At 41.7% G+C, this 15,620-nt stretch overlaps 1 protein-coding gene across 1 annotated transcript in view; it reads left to right on the top strand.

The window, feature by feature from the left end:
- ZMAT4 (zinc finger matrin-type 4) overlaps positions 1 to 9,398 on the top strand; it is a 160,531-nt gene extending 151,133 nt beyond the window's left edge. Inside the window, 4 exon segments of the mRNA XM_074981568.1 lie at positions 756 to 852; positions 7,811 to 7,838; positions 7,840 to 7,986; positions 9,342 to 9,398. Coding sequence (XP_074837669.1) covers positions 756 to 852; positions 7,811 to 7,838; positions 7,840 to 7,986; positions 9,342 to 9,398 — 329 coding nt within the window.
- The last annotated feature ends 6,222 nt before the right edge of the window (positions 9,399 to 15,620 follow it).

The following is a 15,620-nucleotide window of genomic DNA, read 5'->3' as shown; positions in this document are numbered from 1 at the left end:
GAAATTGGGCAAGTTAAGAGAGATGCGTGGGTTGAGCATAATCTGATTAATGAGAATTATGGTGGATATTTTTTTATATCATCCTTATATTCAACCAGCTTCTGATTAGGGTGAATTTAATATTTGCTTATATGATCCAGCTGCCCTTTTGACTGAATGCATTGTAGACCACAAAGCCAGCAGATATTTATCACACAGTCTAAAAGGAAACGGATTCTTGTCTCCCGCTCTTCCGTGTTCTCTCTGTCTCCATCTGCATTCAGAACCAATTAGCAATTAAAAGATGAGGCCAACTAGTGCCATTTATATAAAGATGAAGCTCAAGCCATGTATAGAATGGTGATGGCTGGCTAGGACAATGTGTATGCAGTACAGACAGAGTGAAAGAAGAATAGCAAATTGCAACCAGGTGGCAGCTGGAGCCCTGGGCCCTTTAAGTCATTGCTGGAGCTTTGGGTGGGTGGTGCTGAGGCTGCCTAGGAAAGCTAGTCCCAACTCTGCCCCTTCTGCCTGAGGCCCTGTCCCTTCAGGGGACATAGCACTGAGATGCCCACCTTGCCCAAGCCGTCATCCCCACTGATTGCAGCTGAAAACACCTTGGGAACGCACCCTTAGTTCAGTTGACCGTATGCACCAGGCCACTTCTGCAAAAGGTCCGTCTTCTTGATCAGCCTTGTTTGCTGTAGCTCCTGCTTTAGGACACATAGATGAATGGATAACATAGTGCAGCTAACCATGTTGGATTTTGTTCACAGGTCTGAAGCGTAGTTACACTTGTAACATCTGTAATGTCACTCTAAACTCAATAGAACAGTATCACGCTCATCTGAAAGGCTCCAAACATCAGACCAAGTGAGTACTTTTCTTATTAGTACTTCTCTGTCTGTGGGTGATGATAGATGTAGATATAAAACGTGGCACTCCCATAACGATTTTCATCCTTGGATCCAATGTGATTTACAAATATAAGCATAAAGCTATTGGGAGGTTCCTGTGGAGAGAGGCAGAGATGAATATAGATCAGCTGGACTGTGTTTTTTGACCCTGAAATGTAATGTTTGTTCTTTGTTTACCTGTCCCTCTAGAGGAGGGGTCAGCAACCTTTCCAAGGCAGAGTGCCAAAATTTGACCTTTTGACCTCTACATACAGTCTGAGTGCTGGCGATGCTTTTTTAAAGTCACTAATATTCCTACTTACAACAGCTTAATTAATGACTTAAGATGCAGAGCTTTACTGTTTAGGTGGTGGTTGGTAACATTAGCTGCTCTTTTGTTAATCTGCAAGCAGCATGGCTTTGAGCAAGCTCCGGGGTGCATGGGGGAGTAAGGGCAGAGCTGAGATCTTGTCTCATGTGCCAGTGAAAATCGGCTGACGTGCCACTCTTGGCACCCATGCTGGGAGTTGCTGTCCCCTGCTCTAGAGCCTTGTTGTGACAAAGCATTCCAGAGACCACTCTTTGGCTTGGAAGTTGGATGACAATAGGGTTTCTCACAAGTTTAGAACTTGTCCCATTTCAGATAGGCCACAAATACTTGGAAAGAGATGATCTCTTTGGCATTTATGATTCTCAGCTTAACCAAAACCTGTGTATAGAGATGTGAGAAATTCAAACAAGGAATGAAATTAGTTGAAAATACACCCACACTAGACAATGAATCTTGTGCTGTGCTTTCTACTTTAATCTCTGCTTTCACTAAGATTTTATGAGTGGGCAGGGCGGTATCTTTGATTTGGCTCACCAGAGTCCTGGTAACTTGGTGCATCCTCATGGCTGCACCAGATATAAATCTGTTTTCAGCTCATCATGGTTTTTAGGAAGCCAGCCAGGTATGCCTTGATGCCAGACACTTGAACAGTTGATCATTTCTGATCCGGGGAATGTGATAATCCTGCCCGGTAAGGATGGCTTGAGGAAATTGTATAACAATGGTTGTTTGGAGGTTAGCATTTATAGCAGCACTCGAAAGGAACGAAATACTCCCATTGATTTCATTTACTAGACAACTTCAGCCTCTCTCTTCAATACCCACCTGAAGTCATACCCCTGTAGAAAATCCCTCTTTCCTTCATTTGTATCCCACCAGACTCGCTTTACATGTATCTCATCTTGGTTAGATTGTAAACTCCTTGGACAGGGGTTGTTGGTTATCTGTGTTTTCTAAAGTGCTGCGTACATTTACAGTACAACTTGAGTGTTTTATACTCCTATCTTTCACTTCTCATAATTTACTCTGGTCTGCATTTTGCCATGTGCAGCCTGTGTTTTAATTTCTAGAGAACGTTAGACACAAATTAGTCCACTTTAAGTGACGTTGATGGTATGCTGTGTCAGGGAACAGCGTGTGGCCATCTTGCCTGTCCATCCATGCCTCTGGCCTGAAAGATACATACTTTCTAAATTATACAGAAAGCAAATGGATGGCAAAAACCCCACTAACCTGACATGCCAACAATTTTCAGGCTTCCTGGAAGGTGCCACTATCAGTCAGACATACAGTCATTGAGTTTGGAGCTTCAGTCATGCACTAACTGCAGGAAAGACACTGAGACTGTAATGGGATTACATGTTTCCAAGTGAAAAAGTTTGTTCTGTGATGTAAAGCAATTACCTTTTTGCCACTTTTCGAAGACTTAAAGGGGATCTGCTCCACCAATTAGTACGAATTATTAAAATTAAATTATAAAGGTACATAGTACCAAAGAGTAGATTAGTTCATTAATCTTTCTTAGTACAGTTTGAGCTTTGGGAACTATTCCAGGTGCAAGTATTCAATATTACTCGGACAGGAAGATGATAAAAGGTATCAATAGTTACTGTGAGATTTTAGGGGATTTAAGAACTCAGACATTTTTCAGGAAGATAAATCAAGGTCTTGCCAAACCAGCAGTGGCTCTTACCCATGAAAGCTCATGACCGAATAAATGTGTTAGCCTTTAATGTGCTACAGGACTGCTTGTTATTAGTGAAGCTACAGACTAACACGGCGACCTCTCTGAGACTAGCGGTAAGAGGTAATTTCTGGGTTTTGTTTTCATTTTTTTCTGTGATCTTATTTATTCATTGTGGGTTTCAATGACCCCCAAATTAGGGTAATTTTCATATTATGTAAATTTAGGCTAATCCACTGGCCAAGCCTGTCCATTTCTTGCACATAGTCATTTGTACAGTCATTAGCTTAGACTTGCTTAACTTAACACATTCACTGTATTGCTGTAGGCCAAGGGTCAGCAATCCCCAGGATGGGTGCCAAGAGTGACACGTAAACCGATTTTCATCAGCACTCATGGCAGGAGCTCAGCCCCACCCCTTCTCCCGCATGCAGTCGGGAGCCTGCTCAAAGCCACGCCAACTGTGGATTAACAAAAGACCAGCTAATGCTACCAACCACTGAAATGGTAAAGCTCTGCATCTTCATTTACTGATGAAGCTGTTGTAAGTAGGACTATTAGTAACTTTAAAAGTGTCACTGGTACTTGGACTGTACATCGAAGTTAAAAGGAAACTCCTCCTCGGAAGTTTGCTGACCCTCTGCTGTAGGATTTTCCACCTGGAGAACTTGATGGGCCCTAAATTGATTTGCTTTGCCTGAAATCCATTGCATTATGCTAGAGTGAGCTCTGGCCTCTGTCCCCAGTGGCTGACAATCTGCTAGCGGTGAGTTTGTAGGGGCACAGAAGAAACTGCAACATCTGTAATCAGATTGACTGACTGGTGGGGGGCACATGACCCCCTAAGCCAGGCGAAGGGCTGGGATAAACCCTGTGCACCAGATTATGCCTCTTCCCCTCCCTTGCTCTGCTACAATCTATTTTCCCAACCTCCTTCCCCGAATGGTGCAGCCTAGGCCTGGTGCCAGCAGCAGGGTCCGGCCTCTCCCGCACTCACTGGAAGCATGAGGGGAAGGGGGCAATGCGGGCCCAGCTCTCTCCACTCCCCTGGTTGTATTACTATGCTTCCCTCGGTGAACGTGGGCTGGTCGCACCCCAACCCCAGGAGATGCGGCCAGACGAGCAGAGGGAGGTGCTGCATTGTTCTGCCTTGCCCACTTCTGCCAGTGACTGAAATGGGGCAGTGGGGTGGACCCCTGCTACAGTGCCAGGCCCCCCACTAATGCGCCCAAACTGCTGGCCAGCCACTTGCCCCTTCTGTCCACAGTCATGGGTGACTGTCATCCTGTCTGCAATGCCGGGGCAGTAGTGAGAATGTAAAAACATCTGTGGTGGGTCAGATCAATGGTGCACCTTCTGAGAGTGACCAATGGCCAATGCATCAGAGGTAATGAATAGAAAAGGGCAACCATCAAGTGATCTGTCCCCTGTTGTCTAGTCTCATTGAACAGAGACTTAGGAACACTTGGAGCATCAAATTGCATCCCTGGTCATCTTGACTGATAATTATTACTGGATTTGTCCTCCAGGACTTGATCTATTTCTGTTCCAAGTTGAGTTGTACTTTTGTCCTTCGCAAAGGCAAGGAGTTCCATGGGTTGGCTGTGTATTGCGTTAAGTGGTTCTTTTGTTTGTTTTAAATCCAATGCCTTTTAATTTCATGAGGTGACCCCTAATTCTTAGGTTATGTGAAGGGCAAAATATGCTTCAATAGCCACTTTTTCCACGCTATTCACAATTTTATAGACCACTATCATATCCCCCTCAGTCATCTCTTTCCTAGCTGAAGTCTTTCAAATCTCTCCTCATTTATATAGCCTTAATCATTTGAGCTGCCCTTCTCTGTACCTTTTTCATTTCCAATGTATTTCTTTTGAGATAGGATGACCAGACCTGCATGCAGTATCCATGGTGGTGTTATACCAGGGATTTAGATAGCAACATTATGATATTTACTGTCCTGTTAACAATCCCTTTCCTACTATTTCCTTACATTCTGTTTGCTTCTTTGACTGCCACTGCACATTGAGCAGATGTTTTCAGAGAATTATCCACAATGACTCCAAGAGCTCTTTCGTGACTGGTAATAGCTAGTTTAGACCCCATCATTTGGTATGTGTAATTGGGATTGTTTTCCATTGTGCATTACTTTGCATTTATCAACATTGAATTTAATCTGTCATATTGTTGTTTAGTCACCCAGTTTGGTGAGATCTTTGTAACTCTTCACAATCTGATTTTGACTTAAGACCATTAAGTATCATTGTATCGTGTGCACACTTTGTCACCTCGCTGTTTATCACCTTTGCAGATAATTTATGTATGCTCAACATAACTGTTTCCTGCACAGATGCTGGGAATGGGGAGCAGGGAGGCGTTATTTACCTGTCTCCATTCTGAAAATAGAGCATTTACTCCTATCTCTGTTTCCTGTAGTGACCAATGAAGCTCTGAAAATGGGCAGTGTAGAACAGAGGTCACTAGAGGGCAAGGAGTTGATATAGCACTTCTCTATAGTAACCGAGGATGGATGGTCTTCTGGTTAAAGTGACTGGGATTTAGATCTCAGTTCAGTTCCAAGCTCTGCTACAGAACACTTGTGTGACTGTGGGGGAGTCATCTCATGTCTTGTGTTCAGCCCTCCATCTGTAAAAGTGGCTGATAATATGCCCCAGCCCCAGAGTGACGATATGAGGCTATATAGAACATCACAGGGAAATAAAGGGTGAGAGAGAAAATGGTGGCTACCTGAAATTCCTGCCACGTTTTCCAGAGGAGAAGAAGTTGGGGACCTTTAAATCTTCCTCGTATTTTGGTTCAGGTAACCCCATCAGAAGGAGATTACAGTTAGTAGTTTGGGCCTAGAAGGCTTCTTCCACTGGGTCATTCCCATGTGTGGGTACCACAGAGGAAAATAGCATTATACCCTTTCAGTATCAAGACCCCGTGGAACTTTCAAACAATCCCAAAGGTTTCTGGAGCTGTGAAAAGAATGTGGATCCTTGAGCAGAAGGCTCATTTCTCTTTCATCCCAAAAAAAAGTGAAGACACCTGCCTGGAGATCAAAGTATCTCTCATGCACAGGCCTGCAGGACTTGGACAGCTTTTCTTTTTCTAAAAGGGACCTTCTGCTGTTTCAGAAATTAATATTCATACTGCTTCTTCTAAATATAGTGGCTTCTCACTTACTCATAATGACTTAAATCTGGTACGTCTCATGAGTTCTTCGCGGGCACTTAATAAAAGAGGAAACCTACCATTAAATCCATAGGAAAGTGTGTTACAAATGTAATAATAGAATGCCAATTAGAGATGTTCATTTGACCAATTTCTTTGGGAAATTGCTTTGATTATTCTATTTCTTCTACTCATTGTTCATTCTTCCACCATTTTCTTTCAGGCTAAGTGACTCAGTAGATAAATATAGAACTCTTCATCTCCTATAGCAAAGTGCAGATGGGTAAGACAGACTAGAGTTGGCAGTTTGGATTTAGACAAAATAAAATCTTCATTTTTGTAATTGGTCTGGAACAGATTTTAGTCACTTGTTTGAAGAAATTCTTGGGACTGTGTCTGTCTTTAGATGGGGCTGATTGGGTATAATACTTTGGACGAGTCTGTTCAAAACTAGGTTACCAGACTAGCACAGAACAGTGCTCGGATAAAGAGAACTCCTTTTCCCCCTGGTTCCTCCAATCCAGCACCAAGCTCAGCTGGACCAAATACATCCCTGGAATAAATTTGGCACATTGCTTCTCGTAGGCATTCCTTCTATTTATAGCAAGCAAGCTACTGGACTGAAGTAAGCATTTCTCTGGAGATCGGATGAGTATGTAATATAGATACTAGGATAATAAGGGATAAAAGATTTTAGAAATTTCAAGCATTATGCAGATCTGCCCTAATACAGCTCATGTCCATGGCTATAAAGTCAGCACAGATGGAGATGATTTACTTCTTAGGAAATCTTTGGCATAAGTGAGTTGCACTGGTAAACAGTGCTCCCTGTGAGCTGAACTTTTGGGTGGCCACCTAGGAGAGATTCAGATGCTGCCCAGCTAATTAGCAGAGCATGCACAGTGCCCATAGCTGGCAGCATGTGTTTCTATTGGTGGGGCACATTTGCAAATGCCTCGGTGCACATAAAATTTATTCCACACCTGGACGGAAAAAATTAGAGGGAACACGGCTGATAAATGCCATTCTAAACATTCTTCCAGCCAGTGAACTACAGCGATGATGGCACATCCATTTTTTCAGCAATAAAAACACATCTATTATTGCATTCTATCTTGTGCTATTTTATTATCTAGAGTTATTCGTGGTTAGCTGTGTATGCTACAGCATTTGGGGCTTTAGGCCTTAACTTATGTTTATGCCTTACTTAGCTAATACCTGTGCCTGTAGGCTACACCTCTTTAAACATTCTTGTTATCTTTGGTTTGTGATATTTTCTCCTTACCCTTTCAACACAAAGGGTTTGCTAGCGAACTGCTGTTTCCAAGGCAACCAAAAACACTTTATGAACCTGGCATACTTTCAGAAATGTTTTATAAAGGAAAGACTTGCCCTCTTGGGACAGATTGGGCATGGAAAGATGATCGCACCCCAAAATTACCCAGCAGATTTGGCTTCTAGAGAGCAACTGTAAGACAAGACCCATATAAAACAAGAGTGAACCAATAAATTTATATTACAGCTTCTGAAAGCATTCCGGAGGGTAACACGCAGCCAATCCATCCCAAAATTATGCTTTAAATAACTCACTGAATAGCTGTCCTTGAGCTGCAGCTCAGCAGGCCATGTTATTCTGACCTTCCTTTCTCTGCATCAAAGCAGATAGGACTGAAACTTCATCAGCAAAGCAAAGTTCATCTAACTGACTGTTCACATTTTGTCTGCCCTAATCTTTCTTTACAGGAGTTTCAAAGTCAGATCAGAATCCTGGGTGTCTGTCTGCTGAACTTGGTAGACCAAAGATGGGAGAAAGTGCCCCAGAAAAAGAATTTGCTGAAATTGACTTTGCTGATGTTTCAGCACTTAAAGCTAGCTGCACTCCTATACATCTCTTTTTCGTCAGCTCTGATCTTTTTTTGGTCAGTGAATAGGCAAAGTAGATTTATGCCTAAGAACTTTTTTGAAAAATATAAATATTTTAAGTTCTGTATATAAAAAATAAGAGGGTACAAATTCACTTGAGATCCTATAAAGAATCTCAGTACTTACAGAGGTTAAAACCAGATAGGGTATGTCTACATTACAGAGTTATTCCAGAATAGTTTATTCTGGAATTATTATTCCAAAATAGGATATCCTGGAATAATGTGTCTGGACTACAGGGAAGCCACAAAATAAGCAAAACTTATTCTGAAATAGCATGTCCATATACAATAGAGCCTATTTCAGATTAGCACCACTGGAATCACTGCTTCCAGGGACTCTAATCTGAAATTCTATGTCTGCACAGAATAGCTTATTTCAAAATAGCCCCTATTCCCCGTCTTCACAGCACCTATTTTGAAACAGGCACTATTCCTTGTGGAATGAGGTTTACCAATTTTGAAATAAGCCAACTGCCATTTTGAAATTATTTCAAAATAGCTGTCGTGTTGTGTAGACACTCACAAATTTATTTAAAAATGACTTTGTTGTGTAGACCCACCCATACAGAACATGATATATCAATCAGCAAAAATCTGTGATGCTGCAGAATACATTCGACCCAGTGGTCATATAGTCCTCCTTGCAGGTCTGATGAGAATTACACATTCATGCACAGAGCTGCTGAGCGACAGCTACTTTTAAAAAAATTATTTTGGGAATTTACAGCTTAGATTCATCGTTCTTGTATGCGTGCCTGCGCACAAACACACAAACATTCTGACATGTTGCTGGACTCTGGAACATCTGCAGTGGAGGAGGAGAACTAAACCTTTAATTAGGGATTTGTAAACAGTGCCAAGGTGATTGAGTCATTGTCTGACTTGCTTTCTAAAAATAAATGCGTTCTTTTTACACCCCAACCCCTGCAAAATAAACAGCAAGTGAACAGAATGGTTCGTGATAGAATGGTGTGTGATTGTGAGTGTCCTCTTGCACCAGTCACTGTAAGCAGCATAAGTTCCATAGGGACTGATGGCAAGTGCAAGGCAGGATTTATCCAGACTGGCACCAAAGGAGAGGGGTCACATTAGCCGGGAAACATTTGGAGACAGTCATCTGGGGCCATGCTCCTCATTGTTGACAAGGAACAATAGGTAACAGAACCCTTGGCTGTTTTCTGGTTTGTCTCATACAGTCTGAAAAGATCCAATAACACTCTTCTTAAAACATAAAAGACCCAAACCTCCAGTTAGGTGAGGAAGAACATTCAGTACCCACAAATTCTGGATGTGCAGAAATCTTAGTATTCAATGTTTATTGGTAAAAAAAATGATTCCTTATTTATTAGTATGCACATACACTGAAACAGGTAAAAGATGTTGCATTCATCACCATGTTCGACTGAAAATAGCGCTGCTTGAATAAATGAACTTTGGAGCCTTGTTACAGCTCCAGATCCATTCCCAAGGGTTTTGCATATAGAAATATGCTTTGCAGGGTGAGAGTTTAGAAACTGCCAGTGGACCAGAACTTCAAAGGAACTTAAAGATGCAGGTAGGCTCCTGGTCTGAGTCTCATAAGCCATATAGATGCCAGCCTCCCATTGGGTAAGTGACTTGCGAGCTTGTCCCATTGAATTCCATGCTGAGAGAAAGGGCTTTTTTGGTTAAGGCACTGTACTGGGATCCAGGAGATTGGGGTTTGACTCTTAGCTTTGTCAGTGTCCCTGTGTGATGTGGGGTGAGTCATTCAGGCTGTTCCCTTTGGTTTCATCTGAAGTTCTGTTACAAAACACTTCTGAAAACACTGCCTGTGCCCCAGTTTCCTCACTACCTCCACCAGCTGAGGAGGAGGCAGTGGACAGAATTTCAGTGGCCTGGTTCTGTTTGTCACTGACCTGCTGGGTGGCCTTGGGCAAGTTACTGCCCCTCTCTGCCTCAGTTTCCCCTCCCCCTTTGTCTGTTTTGTTTGTTTAGATTATGAACTCTTTGGGGGCAGGAACTCTCTGTAGCAATGTGTGAGCACAGGGAGCCCTAATCTCAGTGCAGGCTTCTAGGCGCAATGCATATGGGTACTAATAACAATGAGCTAGATGTTGTTAGCTAGAGAGCAGCCAACACAAGTTGGTCTAATGAGCTGCTGTTCACATCCCTGGCTGCAGTGCAGACATACCCCAAATCAGGGTTTCGGAGGAAGAAACCAAATCAGAGACTCCTGCAGTTAGTACTAAAGTCAAGCTTCCACCGAGTCAATGAGAGATGGTTGCTGAATTGAGGGTGTGTGGGACAGTGCCCAAATGAACCGCTAGAGACTGGCAGTTGTCTGTCATCCTGAAGATATTGAACACATGACAGATCTTTACCCATTACTCTTCACCTAACCATCGTGTGTCTTCTGGGAAAGCCCAGGGGGTTTCTGGCCCATGGAGGAGCACGTGACATACTTGGTGGCTATGGATTTTTATTTAGACTGCGAACACAGATGTTTAACTGGAGTTAGGTATTTATTAACATAAGCTGCTTTGCCATTCAGAAATCTGAGCTAATCAAAATATTGTAAATATCATGCCTGGAGAAATGTCACTCTTCACCATGATTGCATTTCCATATTCTTTTCATCCTGTTGGAGAAAGTGTAAACAGATACTTCTGTCTGATGGGGTGGAAACAAGTTCCTAATTCCACAAACTTAACATAGGCCATCAAAACAAAAAGCGGTCAAGTAGCACTTTAAAGACTAGCAAAATAGTTTATTAGGTGAGAGTTCATTTTTGATCATCTTTTGTTTATTGTAAAGCATTTTGATCAAGTGGTTCCTCAGTTTCTTAGAAAGCGTGTTGCATAGATGTTCACTGTAGTCAGTGTAGTATGTTGATTGTAATGGGTTTTTCACTGCCAGTCCCTTGGGTATAATGTCCATTTTCTTGCATTTGGAGAGAAAGATGATGTCTGTCTGGATCTGGGTGAGTTTTTTCATGTAGTTGATGGATCTCCTTTCCAAACGGCTAAATGTAGTGCCTTGCATGTTGAATAGTAACAGAGAGTAAGCCGTGCTAGTCTATACACTATCAAAACAAAAAGCAGTGAAGTAGCACTTTAAAGACTAGCAAAAACTATTTTGCTAGTCTTTAAAGTGCTACTTGACTGCTTTTTGTTTTGATAGTGTATAGACTAGCACGGCTTACTCTCTGTTACTATTTAACATAGGCCATGTGCACTTGAAAGGAGCTGAGAAAATAACTCACAGCAGTGCTCCACCATTTCCATTCTTCCTGTGTTACTTGGGCTTTCCAGGGTATTAGCTACAGGCACAAAGACATGGGATGCTTTCTGTCTGTTTCATCTGCCATTGTGGGGATGCTGTGCTATTAGCTTTAATTTACACCTAAATGTCTTCTAAGAGCCCAGTGAGCAGGGGAAGTGTTGGTAAAGTTGCTAGATAATATTGACCTTCCATGGCACAGCAACTTCGTTCAGCAATGGCCAGATGTGGAGGCTTTTTTGCTGTCCAGACACCTTTGCTGTGAACCATAGTGAGGTCCTTTGCTGACATTTTGGAACACATGCTTTGGCAGATTTGAACATGACCATTTTCATTTTGTTCCAGCATTTGTTCCGATCGTTCTCTTTCACCTGTGATTGTGCCTCCAACCAAGCCAATGTTAGCCTCATACACAAAATTTAAACTTAAAAATATATGATGTTTATATGTGGACCTGTCCAGAATCAGCAAAGGAAGTGGCAGATTGACTTTAAATGGGCACTGCTGGTTTTCCAAATCCTACAAGCTCCTGACACCTGCTTCATTTGAATCCTGATCCTTCAGCCTTCTCACACTGACTGCTCTCTGCACTTAAAAATTAATATCGTTTTAGGCTCTCGCCATTCCAGGCAATTGTCTATTTGCTTTCTTAGCATGTCATCGTTACTCTACCCCATCTGTGAAGGCCAGGACTCTGTTAGGGTTTAAAAAAGAGCTCGATAAATTTTTGCAGGTTAGGTCCATAAATGGCTATTAGCCAGGGGTAAAGTATGGTGCCCTAGCCTTCAGTACAAGGGCAGCAGATGGATGGCAGGAGATAAATCACTTGATCATTGTCTTCTGTTCTCCTTGTCTGGGGCACCTGGCATTGGCCACTGTTGGCAGACGGGATACTGGGTTGGATGGACCTTTGGTCTGACCCAGTATGGCCATTCTTATGTTCTTATGTTCATCACAGAAACCCTCCTTGTATCATCCCTCAACTCATTCTAAAAGCACCCTAAGTCTTTAGAGCTTTCTCTCCCCCTACCCCAATACAGTTTTGCAAGCAATTGCAAAGTTTGTTTTGTTTTATGTGGTTGCATTTTAGAGGGGTGATATTTTATTACGCTCTATTTGTTTTCCTTCAGTTCTACAAGTAGTATCCATCCTAAGGAAGCTATAGAAAAAATAAGTTTATCCTGCAGGAATGATATCTCTCTCGCCACCGTCCCCCACCCCCCAATGTTAGATTTCCCGGGTATTTCAGGAAATTTCCTTTAAATACCTGAGCTACATTGCACATCTGTCTCAAATTAAAAATGTATTTTTATCTTAATGACTAACCTTTATTAACAGCAGTAAAATTTTCCATGTGCTTTTGGTATTGTTCAGGATGCTGACTAAATGTGGAGAAGTTTAAAACAATAACTATAGCAGATGAACATTTCTGAAGGGAGATGGGATTCAAAGGCATTTTAATTTCTCATTATTTTGCTACTTCTGTAAAAAATTACATTGCCTGTAAAAAGTGAATGTGAAATATTTTCCCTCAGTACTAAATACTCTCCATTCCCTTTTAATATAAGTGAAAATAAAGATGTCTCTGATGCTCTCTGTTGCTTTGATCATAATTTGAAAACCACTGAGTGGCTTGCACATTTTGTGGGTTTGTTTGTTTTCTTGGCATTTTGTATACACAGAGATTACCTCAATTTTAAAATGTACATTAGCCCAACTTACCAATTATACTTATTAGATAATATTCTTTTATTGCTTGGAAACTTTCTCCGTTGTCAAAAACTTATTACTTGCTGTACCAAAATGCCAGGTTTTTACCAAGGACTTAAAGGAAGGTGACTATGTTTAACCCTCTGGTACAGTGAGGCTTTGTCTACACTAGACAAATACTGCACTTGTGTAGCTAAAATTGACGTATCTGAGCTTGGCTAACTTGGCCGTCCATACTTGGGAAGGTTGACAGAACAGTTTTTCCAGTTGTCCTCCCTTACTTCTTAGGTCTCATGAGGGGTACAGGGGTTGGCTTTAACACTAGGGAAGTTGATTTCATGCATCCATACGAGAGATGTGAAATTGAACCCTGGAAGATAGACCCTGAGCAGGTTGATCTGCCACACTAGTGTAGACGTAGCCTGAAATAAGTGTCTAAATAGATGGCGGGTGCTGCCATGAAAACACTGCTGTGAGATGGAGAAGACAGGTTCAACTGCAGGCTCTGAAACAGATTTTCTGCATGACTGTGAGCAGAGGTCCTAACTGCTCTTTGCTTCAGTTCCCCATATATGATGCAAACATTTCTTTGCTCTCTGGAAGCATTGTGAAGATAGAGCTGCTTGGGAGGTGTTCAGATACCCCAGTGATGGTTTGATTGATAGACTCAGAGATACTGAGGCCAAAACAAACCAGTGTGATTCTCTACTCTGACTTGCTGCATAGCACCAGTCGTAGGAGTTCACTGAATGAATTTCTGCTACAAGTCAATAGCTGAGAGTGAACTAGAGTATTTCTCAGAAAAAACATCCAGTTTCCACCACAAACTTTTGGTAATTTTTTTCCGATTGTCTTAAAAAATCACTCTTAAAAATCTGTATCTAATTTCTAGTCCAAATGTATCCAGCTCCTAGCCACTGGATCTTGTTATACCTTTGTCTCGTAGGAACAATTTCAACAGGATGTATAATTATATAACCCATCAGGTACATAGGATGTACTCAAGGTAACATGGGTAAATGATGGAAACAGGTGCACAGAGAGAATCCTATACAGCAGCAGCGAACAAGCGAAAACAAAAATTAGACAAAGCAGGAAAGAATCTTATCTCTGCTTCCTTTCTGTATTACAGCCTGAAGAATCAATAGTGATTCATCAATCAAAAGAAGGAAAAACAGTCAAGTTTTTTTCTGTAAAGAAGATCTATTAACCAATAGAAAGGATGCTTTCTTGGACAATAAGCATTGCCCTATGTGGATTCGCTAATTAACATACAACTAAATCTTCACTTTGAACAAATCCATGGATTTTCTTTGTTAATTTTGTGGTGAGTTAAAATATTTGGATAGATTGTTTTTATCCTTTCAAGATAATATGTTCAGCTCACAGGCTAAAGTGTGATAAGTATTCTGTAAGAAACAGCATCTAAACCTCACTCATCCTCAAAGAATGTGGAAATAAAACATTTTATTTTTTCATATTTATTCTTAGATTTCTTCCGAGAATATAAAATGACTCTATTAAATTATCCATGATTGTGATGTAATCACTCTTCAACCAGAAATAAACATGGTTTCTTCACCGTCTTCGGCATGGTTTGTATCAACATATAAAGAAAAAAAAATGAATCATGGGCTATGTATAATGGACAAAGCTTTTCCTTTCCTCTTTGTCTTCCGAAAAAATATGTATGGTTCACTGAACAATGAACACTTAATTAAGGAATAAAATCCTTCTCCTGCCATTCACGTTTGATTCTGAGAGGCTAGATGGAAGCTGCTCCCTCTATCAACTTTGGATGCTAACCTAGAAGTCTATCCACATGATGTTCCTCGGAAGCAAATTGCCTGATTGGAATGTTTCAAGACAGTGGAAGGACCACCACCAGCTATGTGGCACAGTGTGATTAGGTTAATTAATGTTTCCTTTATGAAATAAATATTTTACCCAGTGCACCAGGTGTTTCTATAGAAAGTAAATGACAATGCAAGGAAAATTATGCAAAAAAGAAAAAGAAAATGAGCCCAACGCAGAGAAGAGGTTCAGGATGTGAAAGCTGGGCTTCCTTATGCTCCCCTTACACTTACCGAGGTTTGGTCTACACTAGCCAGGTAAGGCATTGCAGATATGCAATTCTAGCTACAGCAGTTGTGTATCTAGAATCAATTTATCTGTGATTGACTTACCAGGCCATCCTCACTGAGGAAGGTTAATGGGAGAGTTTCTCCCATCATCCTCCCTTACTCCTCACAATAGCAAGGAGTACAAAGGTTGACTGCTGACGCCTGATAGGTCAACTTCACACATCCCTACCAGGCATTCAAAATCAAACCCCGGAAGACTGATCCTGGGTGGGTCGATCTTCCAGTCAATATAGCCATGGCCTCAGTCCAACCTACCAATGTGGAAGGGACTCTGTTAGTGTGGCACATGTACTGAGGAGTGGGCAGCAGGTGCAAGGAAGCAAGGGGTGGGAAGGACAGATACATGTAAATTAAGCCATCTAAGACTCCCTCTGACTTAGGACTGGCTGAATTTGACCCCAGTGCCTGACTGACCTTCTGGGAAAGTTACATATTCCCACTGCAGTGGGGAACGTGGAACCCCCACCCCCTTGGTGCCTGCCCCCTCTCCATGTACATAGAGACCTAGTGCCA

This window comes from Carettochelys insculpta, chromosome 31 (assembly GCF_033958435.1).
Source record: "Carettochelys insculpta isolate YL-2023 chromosome 31, ASM3395843v1, whole genome shotgun sequence".
NCBI lineage: Eukaryota > Metazoa > Chordata > Testudines > Carettochelyidae > Carettochelys > Carettochelys insculpta.
Note: the sequence above shows the minus strand (reverse complement) of the source record. Positions and strands in the feature narration are given on the sequence as shown.